Raw genomic sequence first — 26,195 nt, 5'->3', positions numbered from 1 at the left:
TGAATTGGGCCCAGGGCCCAGAACAAAACAAGAAGACAAGAAAACTATCCACTTTAGAATGTTTTACTCGGAATGTTATGTATCTATGAATTTTTGCAAGCAAATGTGAAATAGTTACTGACTAAGATTCTCTCAGTTAGAAAAAGTGTTTATATTTTAGATGAGGAGCTCCCATGCCCTTAAGGGATGTTTTCAAATGCATAAGAGTTTTTCAAATCGCAAGAATAAAGCTCGTTTGGTATTAGAGATTGAGTGGGAGGATTTTGGACATGGATTGGGCCCAATTTAAGTAATTGGATTTGGAGTTGACCTAAATTCATCTAATATTTCGTAGGCCGAAACATGGCATTTGAAATAACTTATTAAATTAGAAATTTGGAAGGATTTCAACAATTTTTTTTTAGTACAAGTGATAGTTAAAATTATAGGAGAAGGGGTTTTTCACACACACGCATACACCTAAGATGCAATGGAGGTTTTTCACACACAAGCATACACCTAAGATTTGCAACGGAGGTTCATACATGGTAAACTTAAGTAAATAGAGTAATATATAAATAAATTAGAGTAAAAAGACAAGACATTTACTTAAATGTTTGGAATGAAAATAAGGCAATATAAGGTGGGCTTACCCAGCCTGGAATGTGTGGTGATGTAGAATTGGTGAATGAAAAAAGAGGAAAAAAAAGCTAAAAATAAAATGGAAGAATGAAAACATTTTAGAGTTGCATTTAAAAATTACCAGTATTTTGAAAATAAGGAGGAACATAAAAAAATGAACCCATTTGAAAACCAATTTTCAGTTTCCAGTTTTCGTTTGTGAAAAATTGCAAACAGGAAACTTTGTTTAGGGTATTCGTATTCGGTACCCAAAATTGTGCCACGTGGCTAATGCGCCTCCAAATTAACTTTGAAAAGAAAAAACAAAAAGATTTCGCTTCACCCGGCTATTTTTCATTCGGTGGTAACAGTCTGATTCTTTGGCGCTTTTAAACCGACTTTCCCTGAAGGGGAAGATACAGACAAAGCCCAAACCCTAATCTGGAAAAAAACAGCAACGGTTCTGAGAAAATTTCATTTCATTTTCCTCGACTTTCCTTCGCTCTCCTTAAACTCATCTCAATGGCGACTGAATCGGCAGATTCGTACATTGGGAGCCTCATAAGCCTAATTTCCAAGTACGAAATACGTTACGAAGGGGTTCTCTACTTCCTCAGCGTCCAAGACTCCTCCATTGGCCTCAAAAACGGTACGTTTCGCTTTTCCATTTCTTCGTCTGTCTGTGATTTTCGCACTTTCACATTTACAGATATGATCGCATGTCTGTTTGATTGATAAAATGTCCCTTACGCTAGGCTAGGGTTTAGTTTTTTCCCTGTTTTTTTTTTCGCAAATCTCTGTGTGTGCATATACAAGTATGTATGCTTGTGAAGTTCTTATATATTTGTTATTTGGATCATATTTCTGGCAGTGTATGTAATTTCTATAAGAAACATAATCTCAAATGTGTATAAATGACTGTATTTTGTGCTGCTTAGTTGTTGTAGTTTATATCTGTCAGTACTTAAGGAACGGGGTTTAATTGGCCAATAAATTCTTGCCACAAATTATTTAGTTTGGCAAGAAATCCTTCTGTGAGCTTGAAAATAAAGCAGTATTTTAGAGAACGTATTGCTTGCAATCTAATTGTTTTTTCATGATAAAGTTTTCATCATACTCATTAGATGTAATCTTTCACCATATCTTTTTATATTGAGTCGAAACTTGTAAGTTACAGTACTAAGGGTTAACTTTGTTATTAATGTTCTGCGGTCAACATCGTACAATGTTCTTAATGTCTTGAGATCTTCTAGGTAATAAAATGAGAAAGAGAAAGAGATGACTCAGTTCAATGTTTACAATGTCTTAAGTTTTCTATCAAGTAATATTCTATTTTTTCAAAGACTATTTTATACACTAGTTGCACTTAAGTGAAATTGCTATCTGTTCTACTTATGTTGTGCATACAACTTGTGTGCATAGACAACATTTTAGCACACCTGGTTTACAGTCTCATACCTGAATTTAGTTAAAATTAAAACATTTGTAGGCATAAGTTACATAAAACTCTTCTTGTCTTCTATAGTTGGGAAATCAAACATTTTGAATGTATGGACTTCTGTTTGATATTGCAGTTAGGTCATATGGAACAGAGGGGCGTAAGAAGGATGGCCCACAAGTTCCTCCAAATGATAAGGTTTATGAATATATTCTGTTTAGAGCAAGTGACATTAAGGTAAGAGGGAGACATAGTATACTTGATTACTGTTTACTCTTATCTCATTTTCCTTTTATTTATTTTGTTAGTTCTTGCTTTGAGGTGGCAGGTTTTTATTTTATTTATTTAATTTTAATTTTAAAATTTTTTGTCTTGGAAATGTCATTGTAATTTCTATTTTTTTTTTTTTGTTTATTCTTTATCTTCATTGTAAATTTCCTTTATACCATGCTTGTAATTTGTAAGTTTACTGGAAGAGACAAATTTTTCTGATTCTAAATTGATGTAGAACCAGAAGAGAAGTAGTTAGAAAATAGGGAGAACCAGAGAAAAACACATGATAGAGGTCTAAGCAGAGAAGAACGAGAGATGGAAGAGACTGAGAAAGAGAAGGCCAAGTTAGGATAAACTCAAATTCTTTGTTATCAAATCAGATAGGTGAAAGTATGAAATTCCAATCATAATAAGGCCAGTTTATATATGCAATCCTTTAAGATTATAGTCGCATATCAATTATCAATAAAGCTAATAAATTACTAGCCCCCAAGTTCCATGTTAATTAAATATAATTTAAACTTAAGATTTTGCCTACACACAAAATTATCTTCTTGCATTCATCCTTAACTTTGTTGGCATTTTGTTCTCCCATTGGATAATATCATCAATCAAAACTCCTTTATGATGTAGATATTTGTATCTATTACATTGTTGCATTAGAGGAAGAAATAGAGGAGGGAGAAATGGAAGGAGAGGAAGAGAGGAAGTGGTTAGGGTTTCGATTTTGATAATAGTTCCTAATCCCAGTCATCTTTGGTTTTTTTGAGGCCTATTATATATAATCGGCAGTCCAAATCTGCTAAGGAAATCCTGACAGCAATAGAAATATGGATCCTAATAGTTTAAGAAATCTTAATTTAAATTAATGAAACCCAATATAAGATAAAAATCCCAAAGTTGAAATAAAATGGGAAGGTCCTAAATTGGTACAAACCTACTTACATCATTTTTCTGGCTACAAGAATTTGAAATTTTATTAACACTCGGGTAGTGCCATTCATGCTTGTTGAAAAGGTTGAAGTGAGGTGAAGACGACCATCAGCAGCAGGGTTCATAGCCCTAGGCTTGAAGATCTAGGACTAATCTGAGCACATGAAGGTGTTTCAAAAGGGTAACAAAAGGGTAACTGTAGGCTCTCCAAATCAACATGAAAATTATCATACGTTCTCACAAGAATCATTGTTAAGTCATGGCTGAAAACAAAAATCCAAGAACAACTAAGTAGAAGTTTAGAGTGTAGCTGCATATCATTCTTTGTGGAGTTGGGTTAGGGATGTTAAAAACGATATTGGAAGTTTAATGTCCCATTGAAGGTAGCTGGGGAAGGTTCTAGATTCTTTAGAGGCTACTAATTATATGATAATCACAGATTGTGATGCACGGATTTCTTCAGGCACGTTGCTCCTTTTTTTTTTTTTTTTTTTTGGTGAAAGGCATGCTGCTCTTTGAATTTTTAGTATGTAACATAGACAAAGAGATTACCCTGCTCTGTGTGTGTGTGTGTGTGTGTATAATATCTCTGTAAACCTCTTTAAAAGCCTCTACTTCACTCTTTAGCTGTTTTGGTTGATCTTAAATTCTTACTGATCTAGCTCATTATAAAGAAAAAAAAGTGCAGATCTGTCAACAATTTCTTTAATTATATAATGGGGAAACTGAGAAACTTGAGCATGCAATGTTCTGTGTGACCGGCCTTTTAATTGGTTTTCTTCTCTATGTTGTATGAAAATTATTGCATGTATCCGGCCTTTTTATCCTACTTGTGGTTTCCGTGACCTTTTGAGGCATGAGACCCCCTGTGATGTTCAAACTGACATCTTTATCAGCATCACCTTGAGTATATTATTGTTCCTTTCCCTCTTCTTCCCTCTGTTTTATTAATTTTTATGTGGCATGGAAGGTGATACTTCAACTAGCTCTCTCTCTCTCTCTCTCTCTCTCTCTCTCTCTCTCTCTCTCTCTCTCACACACACACACACACACACACACACACACACACTCACTCACTCACTCCCTCACTCTCTACCCTTCCCTCTCTCCCAGAACACAGACGTGCATTTTTTTTGCTAGATTTCTCTTAGAGCATGAGATAATTTTATGACTGATGTTGATGAACGAGATCTCATTTTGATGAAAACATGCCTAGACAATTAAACAAATGAACATATTGGGATGCTAAATATGATAGACTATTCATGTACTGAAAATGTGCCTATTTTCACAATTATAGGATTTGCAAGTTAAGTCTCATCCGCCTGCTCAAAGAGAAGAACAAACTCATGATGATCCTGCTATTATACAGGTATTGCCACTTGGTTACATACCTTTGCGCACATGCAGACACACTCGCACATAAAATGACATATGCATTTATAATCTCTGAGTAAATTGGAAAATATGATTTATATATTTATTTATTTTCTTTGCAGTCACACTATGCTGGGGTGCCTGTAAGTTCTCCACCATCAGCATTAGGTGGAGGTAAGAATTTGGTAGAAACAACTCATTGGCAGGATACCCCTGCTTTGACTAGTAGAGGCCATATTGGTGTATTGCCTTCATATAGTTCTTCAATTGAAGTTGGTACATCAGGACATTCCTCTTTTACTCATATTGCTAGTCCTCCAGCACTTTCTTTTCCGATGTATTGGCAAGGATACAATGGGGCATCACTTGATATGTCTGATCATCCACATCACCGTATTCCTTTGCAATCTCCACAGCCCTTGACAATGCAGAATAAGGCTCCTGAAAATCACGCATCTATAGCTGTTGGCTTGGCCACTACATCAGAATCTCTGACCCCTATAATTTCGTCTTCTACACCAACTTTTGTACATCCAAACTTTTCTACCTCTGTCCCTCCTGTACATTTTTCTTCTCTTGATATGCCTACGTCCTTGGCTGCACAGGTATCTTTACCATCTCATTCTATACCTCTAAATGCTAGCCGACTAACTATGTCTTCGTTGCCTTCACCTTGCCAAGACTTAGACATAATTGAAACACAAATTGCTACTAAAGCTGTTTCTGATTCAGTACCTGTTCTACCTGCACAGTCCATGCCTTATCCTGGATTGTTTTCTGTGGGTTCTGATCAAGGTCCCTTGCTAACACCACCCCCATCTTTGTTAACTCCTGATCAATTGGCACCATCTAGATCGCACATACTTTCTTCCTCACAGAAACTCTACCTTGATGGAAGGGATATCGGCATTTTGATGCCAACCTCATCTGGATCTTCATCCTTGATTCCTCCTGTAACTCGAGCACCATTATTGCCGTTGCCCACTTCCCAACAGGTGAGATTCGAAAGTTGCATTGTCTGCGTATACTTTCTGATAACTACTTTTCTCTTTTTTAATCCTTGTCTGTTTTCAGATATTAATGCAATTGATTGTGTTTTATAATCCAAATATGTTAGTGCTTCCATAATGAAGGCTCTGTGAAATTCTGCATACTAGACTTAGACCTCATATTTCTGCATTTTAATGTGCTCTGTGTGTTTATGAACTATCAGAATCCCATATATCTAGGTTTATCTTGACTACTGAAAAATAAGAAAATCTTTATACTTTCAAGGAAACTTCCCGCCAAGATGAAAAGTATATGGAAACAGTTTTATTTTAGCAATTGTGACTTACTAAAAAGAGGAATGTTATTAGAACTAAGGTGATGATGTTTTTTTGGATGATCAAATGCTTGTATTTAGGCCCTGTATACAGTATAACTGATCATATATTTAACTCTAATAGTTTTTTTGCTATGTATAATATATATTTTGGGGCTGGAATTATCACACAATGACCTCCATGTTTGTTGTGCTTTTTGCTTGCTGGTGTGGTTGTGTGCGTGTGTGGAATGGATCGAGGCAGAAACAAGTGATTTTGGAAGGAAGCTTGACCAGAAATCTTAGAAGTGTGTAATTGCATTCTGAAGCACACATTTCTCTACTTGATATGGATGCATGCACTTAAAAGTAGTGGAAGTGTGGTGTACATTTAGAAGTGCATTACCACATGGAAGTATGGTTTTATGATCCAGTTTGTCATGCCATCTTGCTGTCGGTATATTGAGCATTCTTGTTGTGCTTAGGGGAAATATGCATGTTATTTTCCTTTCGTATCTTACTGAAAATATTAACGTCAGCAGAAGCATAGTTCTATTTGTTTTAATTTCTAGATGTTTCCTGGATTAAATATCATGACTTGGCATTCTGGTAATCTATTTCATTGTTCTGTTATATAATGCAGTCTCCATACTCAGCTACACCGTATACTGAGGAGTTTGATTTTCTAGCCATGAATGAGAAGTTTAAGAAAGATGAAGTATGGGGTTACCTAGGAAAGGAAAAACAAAGTGACCAAACAGAAAGAGTGGATAATAGTGGAACTGGTCAATGTGTGGATGTCAAAGAAGGTTCTGGCCAGATACCCAACACAAAGGTAGGACATGGATTGTTATACACTGGATCGTTTAGCAGTCCAGTGCAAATTGTGAACTATTGATAATTCATTATTTTTTGTTTGTTTCATGTAGCCTGCGTATAACAAGGATGATTTCTTTGACACAATTTCATGTAATTCGCTCAACCGTGGAGGAAGGAATGGACATAGGTTTTCTGAGAGAATGAGGCAGGATACTGAGGTTTGCCAAGTTATTGTTCTTTTTTTTTTTCTCTTATTGAATATTACATACAAAAGTGATAGTAAGTCATAGTTGGGTGATTTAGTAATTTTGTGTCATTATTTCTTTTCCAGACATTTGGAAATTTCCAGCAGAGATATAATCTTGGCTATGGTGGTTATGGTGCTGGACGTGGTGGTAATTACCGCGGTCCATATCAATGGGGAAGGGGTTATGGCTACGGCGGGAGGGGACGTGGTGGGAACATGCCCTTCTAATGTCAATTTGTGTTTCAATGTTCACTCAAGGTCCATGATTGCGTGTCTATGGTTTCTTTTTACCTCATTCTAGACATTGAGGACTGAATCTCAAAGGTAAATGTTGTGGACATTTTGAGATCTTCATGTATGTTAGAGGATTCGGCTGGTTCATACCGTTTTAGTGCCCATGAACTGGCCTTTGCTTCCCTTGTTTAATGCAAATATTGTCCATTATACAATCAGTAGAAAGAGAAATCAAATGCTGGTGTAGTTTTTACTTCTGCTCTCTCTCTCTCTCTCTCTCTCTCTCTCTCTCTCTCTAGAATGTCTTTGCAAGAGAGAATCGCTTGCATGTTTTTTTTAAGGAACACATGCTGGAGCACCATTGTGGGTTGCTTAAACTTTGGTTGCCACACATCTAAATAATAAATTTAAGAATAAACTGCATATGTTTCATTTAATTAATAGGAATAATTACCTCCCCTTTCCTTTAAAAACATAAATAAAATCATTTCCTCTCTTTCTTTGTGTCATTATTTGTCCTCCTTTTGTTGAAGATCCCTTTCTAGTAGAATTGTTAATTGTACGCAGTGGAGTCAGGCAGATGAGGTTGTAAGTAAATAAGTAGATAGTGCTTTTCTTTAGTGGGTTGGGTTCCAAGGTGGTTGCTCTTTTCAATCCACTGAATGCAAAGATCATTTTGAAAAGTATTTCTTTTGTCAAGTATTATTTTTTTGGTCAGGTAACAAACAATGGATACAATGGAAATTGTTAATAAACATTCTTAGGGTGCATTTCAAGGTCTGACATTTTCATGTTTTGGCAACCTTTTTTTCTTTTGGGTCATATGACCAAAGAGTAGACTTTATAGAAATTCATAACAAACCATGCCCTTTTGTGTATTAATAAAAATAAAAATTGTAGTGCATCCTTCGGAAGTTGGAGGTTTGGGCTATACTATACATTTTCAATTTAGTAGATTGGTGTGTCCTGTTGTATTTTGTTTGACAAAGTGATAGTTTAAACTATTCTAATTTACGGGGAGGGCGATTGAACTCGGTGCAATGGGTGAGCACACTGCCTTGACCAATTGACATAACTCATGTCTGTGGTGGGGAGAGGAATTGGTACTCTACCCCAAAAGTTGTCTTTATTCTCTATGACTTTGTGTTCAACTTGCTTTGCTCTTTTACTTTAGAACCTTCATCAACTTGGGTCTTCCTCATGGTTGTGATGATGATTAAGCCGAGCGTGGAACCAATTGCAATTAGAACCAGAATTCCTGAGCCAATATATATTCCTTGTTTGACAAAGTAGCATTGGCCATCCAGCCATCCTTGTCCGTAGGGTTGGTCTCTGCTCATGCTAGTTGCTGCGCTCAGCAATGTGACTGCTATTACAAAGCTGGTCCTGCAACAATGGCCCATTTCCAAAATTCATTATCTCAATCCGCGTTTTCCCGTTCTCATGTCTTATTAATGTTTCTTAAATTGAGACACTTCCAGCTGAGAGCTGATCTGTCCATTTTCTTAGGAACTATTTTTTTCATTTTTTTTTTTTGGGGTTTGAAGAAGAAAATAGGCTTAATTGCTTTATTGCATCTTGAAATTATGGTCAAATCTCACATTGCCTTTCGAGATTCAAAATGACCCAACTTGTACCATTTACTGATGTTTTGCGTCTTATTTTACCCTCCACCGTTAAAGTCTATTAAAAAGTCCGTTAAAAACGTTGACGTGACATTAGTGAGACCCATTGTTGTACCAAAATATATGTCACATGTTAGCGTTTGCAACGGATTTTTTGACAGACTTGAGGCCATCTCCAGTCATAGGGCTAAATGTAGTCCAGGGCTAAAAATTTAGCCCTCCAAAATATTAATTTTTTAAAAAATAGTGCAGGGCTAAATTTTTCCATCTCCAGCCATGTAGGGCTATATTTTAGGATCCTTCATATTTTATTATATATATCCAGCTATCACATCAACTTACTTTACTATTGGCTTTTAAAAAGAAAATGCATGGGCCCACAAAAATTTGGCCTAGACTAAAGGTGGGCTATATGTGGCCTAGTTGGGCTAAAGGGCCAAATGTGGCCCTCCAAATTTGGCCAAAATTTTATTTAGCCCATGGCTGGAGATGGGTTTTGCATTATTTTAAGGCTATATTTGGGAAATAGCCCATGACTGGAGATGGTCTAACGGTGAAAGATAAAGTGAGACGCAAAAAATCAGTAAAGCATGTAAAGTGGGTCACTTTGAATTTTCAAATTGCAATGTGAAATTTAACTATAGTTTGAAGGGGTACTAAAGCAATTAAGCTAAGAAATGTGTGGTCTCCCCAAACCCACTCTAGTTTCCAAGTAAAGGTGACCCACATTGAGAAACGTCTTAAAACAGGCGGAACTGGTTATGGCCTTATCTGGGGTTGGATAGTTTATTTTATCTCAATTTCTGAAATTTCAATCATGAAGGATCAAGAGGAGAAATAGAAATAAAAATTGTAGCAGGCAGCTATTTTCTTATATTGCGTATACGGTAGGAACTTGTCAGCCGTAAACCAAAGGGATAGATATTGAGGAGGAGATTGAAAACCTACCAAGAGATGCACACAAGAGCCATCCAAATCGTTGGTGTTTTTGCTTTGGAACTGATACTGAAATCACTACCACTCTTCTTCTTTCTCTCTCTTGAACAAAAATAAGTGCAAACTATCAAATTCCCCACCATCTGAGCTGCAAACAAACATATCAAGGCTGCAACTCCAAACCCAAATGCCTGACTTTCTGGCAAATGACAGAGTCTTCCAACCACCCTCAGCTCCTCCTCCTGCAAATCAAATACCACAATTGATCAAAAAATTAAACTAGTAATTATTATTATTAAGATCAAAAGTGTGTTTATGTAATGTATTTATGCATGTATGTATGTATGTACCTTTGTTTTCTTAATCTCTGCGGCTATGCATGATATGAAGGAGACAAGGCCAAGGGAGGCAACTACAAAAAGAATTAGCACCAACTCATATTGGTGTTTCTCCATGAGAATTGAGAAGGATGCTGAGAGCTTATTGAGAGAAGCTTGAAATTATAAACAGAGGAGGAGGAGGAGGGGTCTTGGATTTTACTCAAAGTATTGAAAATATAATATTTGGTGGTGGTGATGGTGGGCTTTTGGGTTTAGGTGTAGACAGCAGGTAGGTACCAGTCTTCTTCCTCTCTAGTTGTTGTTGAGACTTTCTTCTCCCAAACAATTCTTCCATTGCTTTGGAGGTGGAGAGAGATACCATTCGGTTTACGTATTAGACGGTTTTGGAATATTGTGCTAAGCTTTGGATCAGACTAAGCACCTAAATATCTATTTTAAAATTGGTGCTAGTCAACGGCTTCACTATTGAGATGCGCAACTCATCAGGGATTTGAAGAATTATACGAAGAAAATCACGGACGGATTTAACGCGGCTTTAGACTTGGGATGACTCTAAAACGAAGTCATTTTTTTTGGTAGATGTAGTCACATAGATTAGGTCATTTGGCTAAAGTAGTGTGTCCTTTTCTTACACTCGAGTTCAATTTTTCTAAGAATATGTGGGATATCAATTTGTCCAAAAAGAAAAGAAAAGGCCTTTCTTTTTACTAATTACCAAATAATTTTTTGTATTATTATTATTATTAACATTATTCCAAGTGAAAATAAGAAATATTTGGTGTCTCTCACACACTAGTATGGTATGGGATGGGGACCATTGTTTTAGAACCGCACTTCATTTCGATAAAGTATAATTTTGTAATTAGAAGCATTGATTTACTACGGTTCCCACCGTTTGAGGATTCTTTGGTGTTCTTTCATAAGAGTGAGAGGTGCAACTTTTGATTTCAATTTTATTCGTTTAACCTTCAAGGGAAAGATTTGTGGATGCCATAAAGGAAGGATGGCTGGCTAGTAGGTGGATTTTGAAAACTAATTAAGACACAATTTATAATTGAAAGAGATGTCCCTTCCCTTTGTCTTTCAGGCATAAGTGCTCCACATGCTTCATTTGGGTTGTCTAAAAACTCCATGGCTCGTTTGTTTAGGTGGATTTGGATTTGAGAACCCAAATTTAAATGTTTGGGCCCAATTTTTAGAGCTGATTTAGATATGAAGGAAATTCATTGGGACTTAAAATAATAATAATAATAATAATAATACAAGCGATAAATCTAAATAGGGGACGTGAGTTTCTCACACACACACTACTAACTAACGTGTCATGGGAGTCTGAACTTGAGACCACTGGTATGCAAGTTGAGACCCTTTTTCACTAGGCTAGAGTAGAATTTGAAATAACATATAAAACTAAGAAATTGTATGGATTTCTCTCCCCTCTGACATCTCTCTTATGCAATTTCTCACTTATCCTATACTACCTCTCCTCATCCCTTCGCTTTCGAGGCTTTGAGCCATACGACATTTGCATAGCAAATACATAGGGATAGACTAAAACCAATCCACCCTCTTTTACCCCAAGGGATCATAATGTAAAAGTTCTTAAAAAAATTTGGGATAGAAATAACACTCTTATATTGACATTAATTGCTAAGAAAGTAGACAATCCAAATAATGGTAAAGGACCCGTAGTGTAGTAGTTTGGAGCAATTGCTCCCTCATAAAAGGTTTTGGGTTCGAATCCTAGTATCTGTGTAGTGTGTGTAAAAAGGAGGGACCATAAATGATTTAATTGCCTTGACATACATTATCTGAAATTTTATCCATAAAAACAAATCACTATTTTTTGTCAAATAAAACGAACAAAAAAGGAAAGATTATTTTTCGATCTGCATGAAAAAGAAGGATTAGAAAAGAGAAAGCAAAAAAAACTTGAAAAATAAAAGGGTTAGAAAAGGACTTGGTCTTGCAAGGAGTTGATGAGTTCCTTCCCAAGAATTCAAAGAGGAGGCAAATAGAGAGAGGAATTGGAGGGTTTTTTTTGGGTGAAAGGAATTGGGGGTAAGCGTTTGGGTGGATTCATAGTCGAGTAAAGAGGGGAGATGCTGTTGTGCTGTTCCTTTTATTTATTTATTTATTTCTAAAGCCTAGCTCAAAACGACATAATTTTGAGGTCGGGTCATTAAAAAAAAAATTTGAATGCACCTGGACCAAAACGACGTCGTTTTGGCCAGCCACTTAAAAACAAATTAGAACCTTGCGGGTGCAGCAGTTGGGCGCTAATTTGTGCAAGGCTTTGGCCTTTGGGGACTTTCATCAAGCAGGTTGTGTGCACACTTGGGGTTGAGCAGCTACTAGCCAAGGGGTCACCTGAGACTTCCACAACCCTTTTTTTTGTCATCCAAGAGGTCGTGCAACCCCTTTTGTCCCTTAGTGCATCCGCTACTAGGCTCAAACTCTTAAAGCTCGATATTTTCCTAATACTATTTTTTTAAAGCTAAAAAGGGGGGACTTTGTTGGGTTTTTAGGGTGAAAAGGTGAACAACAAAGTGATTTTATTTATTCCACAATAGATGGGTACAAGGCTTTATACAAGACTAGGCTTATTGGCCTTCAACAACTAGAAATTGTTTACTAGGCTTATTGGCCTTTTTCACTTTTTGGTGGCTATTTGGACTTTTTTCTCTCTTAGCTTTTGTACAAGAGACATTATCTATTTATACACAAAAGCTGCCGCCATTGTCCTGCAGCCATTGTCCTCTTCTCATAGCCACTACATTATAATATTATTACTTTATTATAAGATTTTTATTAAGAATTTTCTAGAAGCTTACAACAATTATTAAAGCTTAAATTTGGTAGACTTTTCTTGAGTTTTCTAATTTTTTCTAGATTTTTCTAAACTCTTCAAGTGTGTATTAAATTTAACACTTCTCCTTAATGCACACTTGGAGCTATATTGCTAGATATTCTGATCTTGTTGATGCCATATTCTTTGCTCCTGATGATAATTGAGCTGCAGTCTCTGTCTTCCAGTCATTGCCACTGCTATTGATATGCCAATTTGTGTCGACTTTTTCTGATGGTGCTAGACATGCATAGAACACATGCTCGTACTTATCATTTTCTTCTGTGTAGTTAGCTTGATAGTTTTTCTTGAATCGACAATCTTTTTCTATATGCCCAAATCTTTTGCAGTTCCAGCATTTTGGTATGCCTCGGTACCAACAATGTTTCTCTTGGTGGCTTGTCTTTTTGCAAACCCTACACGGAGGATAGTCTTTCCTCTCTACAATTTCTCTTTTATTTTCCCAATTATTTTTGGGTTCATTTTCTACTTCTCTAGAATTTTCTTTAAATTTTCTTTCATCATCTATAGACTTCTGAGACCTTAAATTTAGTTTCGACTGGAAGGCACTTTCAACTGGACTTTCATTTCGCCTACTCAGTCTTTTTTCATATGCTTCTAGAGAGCCCATTAATTCTGTCATTGACAGACTAGTTATATCTTTTGTCTGTTCAATAGCAGTTACTAGTGGATCATACTTATTAGTGAGACTGATAAGTATTTTTTCTACAATTCTTGAATCATAAACTTGTTCTCCATAGGCTCTCAATTGATTAACTATTTCTTTCACTCTAGCATAGTATTCTTGTGTGGTCTCAGAATCTTTCATTTTAATATTTTCAAAATCTCTTCTCAAAGTTTGTAGTTTAACTGCACGTACCTTGGCATTTCCTTGAAACTCCTCCTTCAAAGTATCCCATGCTTCTTTTGATGTTGTGGCTCCCATAATCCTTGGAAAAATAGTGTCATCCAAAGCTTGTTGCAGCGCAAATAGAGCCTTTGCATCCTTCTGCTGATCTTTCTTTAGCTGCCTTAATTGTTCCGCAGTTGGATTTTCTGGATTATTGAAGCCATTATGAACTATGTCCCATAAATCTTGAGACATAAAATAAGTCTTCATCTTGATGCTCCAGAAATCATAATTTTCTCCAACGAAGATTGGAAATGGGATAGAAGTTTGGCTAGCGGTAGACATGATGGAGGACTATATCGAACCCTTACGCCCAAGGTGATCGAGCTTTGCTATGATACCACTTGTTGGGTTTTTAGGGTGAAAAGGTGAACAACAAAGTGATTTTATTTATTCCACAATAAATGGGTATAAGGCTTTATACAAGGCTAGGCTTATTGGCCTTCAACAACTAGAAATTGTTTACTAGGCTTATTGGCCTTTTTCACTTTTTGGTGGCTATTTGGCCTTTTTTCTCTCTTAGCTTTTGTACAAGAGACATCATCTATTTATACACAAAAGCTGCTGCCATTGTCCTGCAGCCATTGTCCATGTCGGTGGACATGGCTTCTTCTCATAGCCACTACATTATAATATTATTACTTTATTACAAGATTTTTATTAAGAATTTTCTAGGAGCTTACAACAATTATTAAAGCTTAACTTTGGTAGACTTTTCTTGAGTTTTCTAATTTTTTCTAGATTTTTCTAAACTCTTCAAGTGTGTATTAAATTTAACAGACTTGCTTCTTGGTTGTGGGCAAGCCTATTGCAAGGGAGAGATTTGATAAAGAATGAGGCTCTCTCGCAGGTTTCGAATGGCAGTCATGTGATAAGGAGGTATGGAAGCTAGTTTAGAATTTAAAAGCTCCCTCAAAAATTCAAAACTTTCTCTGGAGAACCTTGAGGAGCTGTCTTGCTACAAAGGCTAATCTTTTCCGAAGAAAGATTGGGATTTCTCCAATGTTCCCCAAGTGTGGTGATGAAAGCAAATTCGTTGAACATATGCTGCTTCGATGTCCCTGGGTGGAGCCTATCTGGTTTGGCAGCCATCTCAATATGCGGATTGATAAAAGAACTATCACTATGCTGGACATATGGCTTTTATCCCTCTCTACGAGTTTGAATGGCAATCCGGGAGACAAGGACAATATCATGACTAGTATATTGGTTACATTTGTTGGAACATATGGAAAATGCAGTGCAAGGCAACAATCAAATCGCACCCGCTAGCCCTAACAGTTGTAATTTGTGAATCACATGCAGCTTGTTGTAGCTACCTTATTGCACAAGCCTCGAAGAAAGCAAGTCGCATACCCCTCTCACTTGGAGAAACACTTCCATGAAACGGGGATAGCACTATTTTGCTATCCCCGGTCAATCACGGTATGCCACATGTGATAACTTTTCCACGTGTCAATCTGTGATTGGCTAGGGATAGCAAAACAGTGATATCCCCATTTCATACAAGTTTTTCTGCCTCACTTGAGGCCCAAACTCCTTTATGTCCTTCTTGCAAATGGTGTTGTAAAAATTTATGTGGATGCTTCTTTGAAATCTGAGCACCACAAGGCATGTATTGGAATGGTATTACATGATACTAGATGTGTTTTTGCTGCGGGCTTTGCTTGCTCTATTGCTGCAAATTCCACCATTGAAGTGGAGATTCTGGCGATTTTAGAAGGCTGTAACTTTGATGTCTAGTAGGGGCACACCAGAGTAGTCATTGAATCTGATTCCAAGGAGGCCATGTCTTGTCTTAATTGTTCAATACCGTAGGGCAAGTGGCAGCTCTATCCAATTTTATGCAATATCAGAAATTCCAGCTCTAACTTTCGCGAATGTAATTGGTCATGGGTCCTAGGACTGCAAATTGGCAGCCGATCACTTAACCAAGTTATCCTTGTCGAGGATGAGCCCCTCTATTTAGGTCAACCGATCCCATCCTCCTTGATTGGGATCTTGGACAAGGATGGTCTTCCAAGCCCTCCGAATCGTAGTGCTTGAGGAATGCTAGGTGTGTTGGTGTAGATGGCTTGATACAAGTCATGATGTGTAAATCCTACATCAGAGAATACAATCTACAATTCAAATATAGGTAGTCTACTCCTAATTGCACCGAGACCTTTTAAGTTAAAACCCCACACTTAGAGGCCAATTCTACCTAACCTAACCCAAGGATTGGATCTAGGTGGTTAAGGTGGGGTCAATATCAATGCATGGTTTAGGGGTGCATTTTTGCTCACCACTTTAACCATAGGTGTACCCTCACCACCATCCTCAATGCTTGACACGTGTCCATAGACATAACCATAGTTAACTTTTGCTTTGTATTTATGGAATCATGATTACACCTATGGACACGTGTCAAGCATTGAGGATGGTGGTGAGGGTACACCTATGGTTAAAGTGGTGAGCAAAAATGCTCCCTGAACATATAATGGACTCCTATTGGGCCCGTTGGTAAAACCAGATGAACTTTCGACGTTTTGCGTGTTGTGCGAAAACACTTCCAAGACCTTGTCGTTGATGGACTACGCAATAAATTGCACATGAAACCACAAAAGCAAACACATACAAGAACACACAAGAATTTATAGAGGTTCGGCGTCGTGCCTACGTCCTCTCCGGTGATCCCCGAGAAAATTCACTAGTATGAGAAAAATCTCTTTAGTTACAATAAAGAACTCCCTTTGATCTCTCTCTCTCTCTCTCTAGATCTCTTTTTCTCTCACCCTAGGTTTGTATATCTTGAACCTCTTACTAAACCCTAGTCTAAAGTACCTATTTATATGTGTAGGCCTTTAGCACAATCATTCAAGGAATAGAAAACTAAAAAACCTCCCAAAAATAGGCCAAAAAACTGACCTGTATTAAAAAAGGAAATCGTGATCCGCTCGAGCGCCGCAGGCCCGCTCGAGCGCCTCCGCCAACATGCCTCTGCTGCTCAAGCGCCTGCAGGTTCCGCTCAAGCGCCTCCGCCGACATGCCTCTGCCGCTCGAGCGCCTGCAGGTTGTTGTGTAGATTCAGCTGCACCAAAATGGATTAAGCTGCATCCTCAACTTGTGATACTCGCAAGTGCACGAGCCGTTCGGTAGTATAGCGTATGTAAGTGCGAGGTCGATCCCACGAGGATTGGTGATTGAATGATCCCATTCATTTCTCCTACACAAAACAGAAATAAAAAAAAGAAATAAATAAAACAAGAAAAAGGAAATACCTCAAGCAAATAAGTTCCCAAGTTCAATTAGATTAATGGATTGATTCTAGCTAAAGTATGATTAAGCCATGGTGTGTGGTCATAACCTTGTGTTCCTAATTCCCTAATTTGATCATTTGTTGTCTAACCTAAAATTAAGCATTAGGAACCCATTAAGCATAGAAGAACAATTTAAACAACCAAGCATGTATCTAATCCCTGTTGTCGAATGTCCATACATACTCTTCCTATTCATAGTTCAATTCGAATTAAAGCATGGTGTATACTCTTAATTCAAACCAAGATAGCTAACATGCAAGCCTAAATGGTGATCAATCATTCAAACTAGCATATTAACTTATAAGCATAATGAATAAGAACAAAAATCATAATTGAAACTTGGAAACTAATTAAACTTGAATACTTAAGAAAGAATGTACATTACAAGAAAAATAAATTACAACTAAGAAAACATTAAAGAAAGCTAGAATTGAGAACTAGAAAGCAAAACTAAGAGAATTTGAGGGAGAGAAGGGAGGGGAGCTCTAGAGAAGTGTTTGAGAGCTCCCCCCCTTGGGGTGTGTTTACAAGCTTAGAGAACTTCCCTATTTATAGGCCTAGGGGAAGTGAAAATCTGAATTCAATATGGCTAATGCATACAACACTTGTTTTATAAAATCTGAAATGGTTGATGCACTTGTATTAGAAAATCTAAATTGGGTGATGCACTTGTATTAGAAAATCTTGAATTGGTTGATGCACTTCACCAATAGATCCCACCAGCAGCCCTAGCTCATCTTCATGTCACCATGACCAAGCTTCCAACCAGAAATGATAGCTCATACCTAGCTCACCATGACCAAGCATCCAACCAGCACATGCTGAGGTCAGCATGACCAGCAACTTCAAGGGCTTACAACTTGGGCTTCTCTTAATCAAATTAGGACTTTAAGCACTCGAAATTGAAGTTCAGAATGTCTTCTTTCCAGCCATATGTTATTTGGGCCAATCCAAGGTCGGAGGAGGAAGTTAAGGCCAAAACAAATTGCTAACTCATTTTCCGCGCTGATAAGATCCATCCTGAGCATGGTTCTGTGTTTGCTAGGTAACGGACTCCAGATTTATCCAATGGGGCTGAATTTTGGATATGTTATAGTACACACCAATTGGAACAACTTTCATGAAGAATGTGGCCTCATTCGAGCTATGTAGGTTGTTGAAACAAAGCTTGCAATATGACCTACGGAACTGGACTGGCAGGGGGCTGTAGCCAAAATGAGTTTGTCTTTAAGCTCTTCATCCATTCATCCAAATTAGGCCTTAACATGCTTGAATTGCATGAATTATGCTCTCTAAAGCCATCATTATTACCTAAAGCTCAATGAACTGAAAGATAAACACAAAAAGGATTAAAAGCACAAGTTTAACTCAAAAACATAACCAAATCATAAGCTAGAAGGGTACAAAATGATATACAATTATGAACCGATCAAATACCCCCAAACCTAGATTTTGCTAGTCCTCAAGCAAAACAAAAGGAAAACGAAGAAAAATAAAACAAAATAAGAAGTTAACTAGACCACTTTCGTAGGTAACTCGATTGCATTGAGCGTATGCAACAAGCCTTTAAACCTCTAGGCATCCCTAGTAGGAGGAGTTGTGTCTCCTGAGGGTTTAACAGATACGATACCCACAAACGTTTTACTGACTCTGTAAAACAAAGTAATTAGAAAACTTAAAAGATTTGTTAGTTCTTAAGAAAAACAAAAAAAACAAAAAAAAACAAAAACGTTAACCTTCCAACCGGACAAAAATGTTAAACTTCATAGACATGGCTCAACAAGGAACAAAACAAGCACTAAGGAAGTTCTAAACATTATTCAAGTGCTACCACAATCTCACAAAAATCATGCTCAAGGTGTGTGTGTGAAGTAGCCATGAAGATACAACTCATGCTTCTCAAACAACAATATGAATTCCTGCAAGAATGAACACAAGTTTGCCAAGCTAAACCAAAATCAATAGGACTTTACTCATGGATGTAATGTAATGGTTAGAAAAGTAATGGATAATGAAGCACAAAGTCTAAGGAACAAAGTAGAGCATGTCATATAAACAAGATCATGGACATTTGAAATGTAAGGCACATAAATTGAAAAGCTCACAACACCAGATTTTGCAATTGAATCACTTCACAATTTGATTTTGACATTTACATACTTTGTATAATATTTGGCCCAATTTTGCGGCTCTTTACCCTAGATCACCTTGATTTCTCCTTATATCACCCTAGGGTCGTGACTACATTGGCCACACTTCTTTTCTCTTTTTCTTTGAATTTTTTTTTAATAGCTCATTTATTGCCTTGAATACATTACAATCTGAAATACAATCATACTCTACATGTCCCCTAGATGGTAGGATGTTTAATGGATGATAAGGTGATAGAAAGAAATGGCTAAGTGTTTGGGCACAAAAGGGTTTACAATGGAATATGTATTGTATGGGTTGATGGAGGAAAAAGAAATAGGCTTAACAAAGATGGCCTAAATCATATCTTAGTTATAACTTAACATTCCAGTGAATCACACAAGCAAAAATGCATACAATTGGGTAAGACATGCAAGAGTTGTATAATCATGGCTAAAGTGCATAGAAAGCTCAAGCATAATTATGTGAGACTTAGCTAGCAAAAGAATAAGATTCAGACCTAACACAATGCTTATCAAATTCCTAAGAGCCATATTAGAAGTTAGACTCATGATTTATCATTGGTGTGGGAAGGAAAACTGAAAATGACTCAAAGAAAAGAAACAGAAAGAAAAACATGAGGTTTCAAATTGCTGTTTTGCTCAATTTCAACATATAATCTGTTTTGACATGTAACTTTCAAACCACTTGGTCAAATTTAACGTTTTTTATGTCGTTGGATTCAGCATGAAAAAATGAAGAACACAACGTGGACCAAACTTTCAAAACAGTAGCAGAAAAAAAAAATTGTAGCAATGAAGAAGCCTACGTTTTCAGACACAAACACAAAAGCTAAAAACTTTCCAGCACCCCTAAACTTAAATGAAACATTGTCCTCAATGTTAAAGCAAAGTAAAGATGATTGAGAACATGTAAATGATAAGGGGAAAAGTTAAGAAGAAGGTTTAGAAAGAAAAAAAAATAAAAATGAATATATAAGCAACTCACGGATGACCAGTTAAGGGCCTCAGAAAACACAGCCAGGGGATCCGGGAAGGTTGGAGGGGTCACAATGGTCCCGCTTAAAACCCAAACTTCTTAGACACCGAAGGTGTCGCCTAAAGAACTCCTAGACACTGTATTGACGGAAGTGCTCACTGGAGTTACCATAAGTCAGCTCATATGAAAAATCTTTTTAAATTTTTAAATTTTTTATTTTTTTTAAATTTTTATAAAAAAAAGAAACAGAAATTTAAAATAATAACAAGTAAAGAGAAAGGATTGAAATGCTCCCTCTTGAAGCGATTAGGTCGAGTGTGATGCACTTGGAGGTCGCGACTTCTCCCATTGCTCCACACTTCCCATTCTTATGATTGAGGTTGCCATCTCTCTCCATTTTTATTAAGCTGTCATCAATTGCTAAAACAAACACACAAACTTGAAATGGAATTAAAAGGATTAGGAACTAAAAACTAAAATGAAAAGGAAAATCAACACACATCCAATTCCATGCTTCAAAGCAACAAGCGCCAATGGGTTGTGTAAGCTGGGACTTAAACCCAGTTCTCTTGCTTGTTGGGCAATTGTCCTTTTCTGTTGGACTACAAACACAACTTGTCCATTAACGTCATTAACTTTAAAACTTGAAATTGTCTAGAAAAACATGAAAATGAAAAATAAAAATAAAACAAGTAGGGAAAAGAAATAGAACCAAACTATGTTGCCAGTCCCCGGCAACGGCGCCAAAAACTTGTTGTGTAGATTCAGCTGCACCAAAATGGATTAAGCTGCATCCTCAACTTGTGATACTCGCAAGTGCACGAGCCGTTCGGTAGTATAGCGTATGTAAGTGCGAGGTCGATCCCACGAGGATTGGTGATTGAATGATCCCATTCATTTCTCCTACACAAAACAGAAATAAAAAAAAGAAATAAATAAAACAAGAAAAAGGAAATACCTCAAGCAAATAAGTTCCCAAGTTCAATTAGATTAATGGATTGATTCTAGCTAAAGTATGATTAAGCCATGGTGTGTGGTCATAACCTTGTGTTCCTAATTCCCTAATTTGATCATTTGTTGTCTAACCTAAAATTAAGCATTAGGAACCCATTAAGCATAGAAGAACAATTTAAACAACCAAGCATGTATCTAATCCCTGTTGTCGAATGTCCATACATACTCTTCCTATTCATAGTTCAATTCGAATTAAAGCATGGTGTATACTCTTAATTCAAACCAAGATAGCTAACATGCAAGCCTAAATGGTGATCAATCATTCAAACTAGCATATTAACTTATAAGCATAATGAATAAGAACAAAAATCATAATTGAAACTTGGAAACTAATTAAACTTGAATACTTAAGAAAGAATGTACATTACAAGAAAAATAAATTACACCTAAGAAAACATTAAAGAAAGCTAGAATTGAGAACTAGAAAGCAAAACTAAGAGAATTTGAGGGAGAGAAGGGAGGGGAGCTCTAGAGAAGTGTTTGAGAGCTCCCCCCCTTGGGGTGTGTTTACAAGCTTAGAGAACTTCCCTATTTATAGGCCTAGGGGAAGTGAAAATCTGAATTCAATATGGCTAATGCATACAACACTTGTTTTATAAAATCTGAAATGGTTGATGCACTTGTATTAGAAAATCTAAATTGGGTGATGCACTTGTATTAGAAAATCTTGAATTGGTTGATGCACTTCACCAATAGATCCCACCAGCAGCCCTAGCTCATCTTCATGTCACCATGACCAAGCTTCCAACCAGAAATGATAGCTCATACCTAGCTCACCATGACCAAGCATCCAACCAGCACATGCTGAGGTCAGCATGACCAGCAACTTCAAGGGCTTACAACTTGGGCTTATCTTAATCAAATTAGGACTTTAAGCACTCGAAATTGAAGTTCAGAATGTCTTCTTTCCAGCCATATGTTATTTGGGCCAATCCAAGGTCGGAGGAGGAAGTTAAGGCCAAAACAAATTGCTAACTCATTTTCCGCGCTGATAAGATCCATCCTGAGCATGGTTCTGTGTTTGCTAGGTAACGGACTCCAGATTTATCCAATGGGGCTGAATTTTGGATATGTTATAGTACACACCAATTGGAACAACTTTCATGAAGAATGTGGCCTCATTCGAGCTATGTAGGTTGTTGAAACAAAGCTTGCAATATGACCTACGGAACTGGACTGGCAGGGGGCTGTAGCCAAAATGAGTTTGTCTTTAAGCTCTTCATCCATTCATCCAAATTAGGCCTTAACATGCTTGAATTGCATGAATTATGCTCTCTAAAGCCATCATTATTACCTAAAGCTCAATGAACTGAAAGATAAACACAAAAAGGATTAAAAGCACAAGTTTAACTCAAAAACATAACCAAATCATAAGCTAGAAGGGTACAAAATGATATACAATTATGAACCGATCACAGGTTCCGCTCAAGCGCCTGCATGCTGGGTTGCTTCCTTCTTTCCTTCGTTTAGTCGAGCCAACTCCAACATTGCGCCCATCCATGGCAGCGTCCCTTTCTTTTCATTTATCTGCTGTTTGTAGTTTAACTTGTACCTTGTGTGGTCGTTTTATGTGGTGTATGTTTGCTTGTAGTCCCCTCTTAATCGGACTCCTGTTTCTGTTGTTTGCTATAATAGATATTGGAAGTAAACAACAACTATTAATACTTCATTGGAAACCAAATTAAAACCAACAACTCATTACTCAAAGCCACCATAACTTTAACGCCTGTGTAATTTATATTTGTTATTTTCTGTTTGGTTGGTAGGAAAGTACATGAAAGGAAAATAAATTATTGGAAAGTGGACTTTTAACAGTGATACCTTCTTTTTTTTTGTTTTTGTTTTTTTCAAGGGTCGCCTGTGCGCACCCAAAGATGAAGGGTTCTCTGTTTGAGAGATTCAAATTCCTTTAACTTTGAGTTACCTCGGGTTCTTCCTGCTAGGAACCAACTCAATCGTTGGGAGCTGGGTAGAATAAGAGACAGAGATAGGAACTGGAGGTCATAAGGTAACAGAGAAGATCAAGATAGAAGGGACAATCTACAGGAACAAGAAAATGGGAGGCCAGCAGACAATCAATGAGGTGGAAGTGAATGGCCTGGATAACAGAGGGGAAACACAAAGGATGATCTTTGAAATGGCCGGGTTATATGCCAGAAGATATGAAAGGCCAGTTTACATAGAATACTACCCTGCCGAGCAGATCACATTTCCAGCTAGGTTCAAAGCTCTTTCACTTTGTTTAATGGAGAAGACAAATACGCTCTACTTTGTAACATATAGGAAGATTTTTTGCTCAGTGTGGCCATTGAGAACAATCAATTGCTTCAAGCTCAGATTGTAGCATTTTATTTGATGCATTCATTCAGGAAAAGAAAAAAGAAAAACAGAAATTGATAGTAATGAAGGAGAGAGTGGCGGTGGTGATCAAGCGTGGAAGGTGGCGGTCGGAATGCCTTTGATGGGGTTGGCCACAGGGTGAGGAGCCTCATACTTGCTGAAGAGCTTGTAGGAGGAAATGAGAGAAATGAGTGCATAGCAAGCCACCACCACAAATGTAATGGCGACAGAAGCTGTGGCTTTGTGACAGAATCCCCCAAAAGACCCACAAGCTGCGCTCCATGCCACGTCTGAATTGCCCTTGTATGCCAAGTACAGCACCTCCATTGACACAGCTCCAGCACCCAGAATTAGGTACGTCAGCACCTAAACAAAAAAAGAAAAGAAAAAAATTAACATATTCTATTTTTATCAACAACAAAAAAGGAAAGAGAAATCATTTTTGATCCACGTTTTTTTGCCTGTTTTATCACTTTAGTCTCATAGTTTCAATTCTGTCAATGTTAATCTTTGTAGTTTTAATACCCTCGCAATTGAAGGACACATTACAAATTTTCATCCAAAATACCCCCATATCAGCCATGTAGTTATTCGGTCACATTATCGGACGTGTCCGAGTTGCGAGAATATCAACTACAAGGACAATTGTTAGAATTGAATTACCATATGAACAAAATTGGAAAATCCAAAAAACAACGAGGACCAAAAGTAACTTATAATAGTAATAAAAAGAGTTGAAATTGGAATTCAAGGAATTAATTACATGATCTAGGAAGAAGAAAGTCCAGGCTTGGGACATGGTGAGGGAACGAGGCTTGGCTGCAATGATAGCGGTGAGAAGGGAATATCCGGCACAAATGCCGTTGGCATTCACCAAGTACCTGCATTGCATGCATCATCCACATATACAACGGCGGAGTCAGTAAATTCATCAAAGAGGGTCAATCTCAAAGTCTTTAGTAATAACTCATATGTCATTCCAATACATTCACAATCGTCCTCGACGAGTTTTCATCTCTTGAAATCTTTTCATAATCACTTCATTATCAATAATGTCAAACAGTGGCGGAGGTAGAATTTGATATTTGGGGGGGCCACAAGCTTAAAACTAAGGGATTTTTTATGCGATCTATACTATACTCTTTATACAATCAAAGAGGTGAGAAGATGATGGGGGCCCATGCCATATCAGGCCTATGCATAGCTCCGCTCCTGATGTCAAAGGTATCTTTCTCAATATATATAATCAAGCTGTCATTCATCCATATATACTATGTATACAATTAATTATTAAATTACACACTCCTTCAACAGATTTTTCCCAAAATTCTAATTATGCTCTAATTTACATTAAATATGAGGGAGTTGTTACTGACACTCAAAAATAGTTATCATGCATTTTTCTTTTTGGCCTTATATATATATGTATATATAAATAGATAAAGAACAAGTGTATGATAATTTTTTTGGAGTGCAGCGGAACTCAGTAATTCTTAAAAATAAAACAAAATAAAATTCTCCTACTTTTTTCTCTTCTCCCACTACGAAAAAAAAAAGCAATAATAAAATAGTACGGGGAGTATATATATGTGTTTTTGGTATTAAAAAAAAAGAAGCATATATTTGTTATTAAGTCATATTAAAATCTAAACCCAGTATAATCTTCAGTTTAGAATTTTTGAGATTTTTGTAACCACAACAACCCTTGTGATGAAATGGAGAGCATGAAGATTTAATAACAAACCTGAAAGCTCCGATGTGGGAGTAGGAAACAGAGCCAAAGTCATTGGTCTGGGAGTTATGAAGCATCACCACAAGAGCCGCCACACAAGGACCAATTGGCAGCAGACGCAGCAAAGTCTCAGCTGTGCGGAAACTGCTACTGCTTTCATCTTCGTCTCTCGGCCCCATCCCTATGATCTCCATTGGACTGCCTGCAGCTGCTACAGAACTTCCAAATTTCTCTTTCTTTTCTGCCATATCCATCTTCAGTTTGTTGCTTTGCTTTCCCCTTTTTGGAGCTTGTGGTTCTAAACATGATCTTCTACCGGAACTAGCTAGCTCCTTAATAATGGAAACTTTAGTTAAGGAGGTGGGTGAGGAGCATTCAATGTCATTAAGGCACACCACACATTCCCATGTTATAACTTTCTCTTACATATACACACACATCCCAATTATAGGGATGATTTTGGCTCTAAATCTCATCTCGCACACTTCTCTATTACTTTAGCAATTCGGGGACAATTCCACTAGGGCCACAAAACAATTCCACAATGTGCATGCACTCATATATATATATATATATATAACAATTTGGGGACCTTGTACAGTGGCACCAGTTGCACCACACTAGGGCCTGCCCTGCTTCTAATCTAATGAAGCTACTGTTAATCAAAGAACTACCATAACAAAATTTTTAAAAATAAAATAGAAAAAATATGTAAAGGAATCACTAGAAACAAATTTGGTTGAATTCTGATCTCCGGCGACAGCCAAGTTTACTGAGAAACCATCCTGATTAAAATT

The 26,195-nt window shown here is 37.1% G+C and overlaps 3 protein-coding genes across 4 annotated transcripts; 1 reads left to right on the top strand and 2 right to left on the bottom strand.

Moving 5' to 3' along the window:
• Window positions 1–943: 943 nt before the first annotated feature.
• LOC110752259 (decapping 5-like protein) lies at window positions 944–7,477 on the top strand. 2 transcript variants are annotated; one of them, XM_088253284.1, is made up of 8 exons: window positions 944–1,249; window positions 2,175–2,275; window positions 4,545–4,616; window positions 4,744–5,226; window positions 5,374–5,616; window positions 6,568–6,759; window positions 6,854–6,961; window positions 7,075–7,477. In XM_088253284.1, exons 1-8 carry the CDS (start codon window positions 1,123–1,125, stop codon window positions 7,216–7,218), a joined length of 1,470 nt encoding a protein of 489 aa, XP_088109410.1. In that variant the 5' UTR covers window positions 944–1,122; the 3' UTR covers window positions 7,219–7,477. The 2 variants fall into 2 exon arrangements, with proteins under 2 accessions (XP_088109410.1, XP_021808565.2); XM_021952873.2 differs by having other exon boundaries at window positions 945–1,249; window positions 4,744–5,616.
• A 597-nt stretch (window positions 7,478–8,074) lies between these two features.
• LOC110752245 (protein MODIFYING WALL LIGNIN-1) lies at window positions 8,075–10,645 on the bottom strand. The gene is made up of 3 exons (XM_021952860.2): window positions 10,136–10,645; window positions 9,798–10,027; window positions 8,075–8,610 (listed from the first exon to the last, which is right to left on the bottom strand). The coding sequence occupies exons 1-3, from the start codon at window positions 10,238–10,240 to the stop codon at window positions 8,358–8,360; spliced, it is 588 nt and encodes a 195-aa protein (XP_021808552.1). The 5' UTR covers window positions 10,241–10,645; the 3' UTR covers window positions 8,075–8,357.
• Window positions 10,646–23,452: 12,807 nt separating this feature from the next.
• Window positions 23,453–25,769, bottom strand: LOC110752242 (CASP-like protein 2A1). The gene is made up of 3 exons (XM_021952857.2): window positions 25,411–25,769; window positions 24,430–24,547; window positions 23,453–24,032 (listed from the first exon to the last, which is right to left on the bottom strand). Exons 1-3 carry the CDS (start codon window positions 25,650–25,652, stop codon window positions 23,754–23,756), a joined length of 639 nt encoding a protein of 212 aa, XP_021808549.1. The 5' UTR covers window positions 25,653–25,769; the 3' UTR covers window positions 23,453–23,753.
• Window positions 25,770–26,195: the final 426 nt, after the last annotated feature.

The sequence above is a fragment of the Prunus avium genome, chromosome 5 (assembly GCF_965620075.1).
Source record: "Prunus avium chromosome 5, drPruAviu1.hap1.1, whole genome shotgun sequence".
NCBI lineage: Eukaryota > Viridiplantae > Streptophyta > Magnoliopsida > Rosales > Rosaceae > Prunus > Prunus avium.
This window is presented reverse-complemented; position numbering and strand designations above follow the sequence as displayed.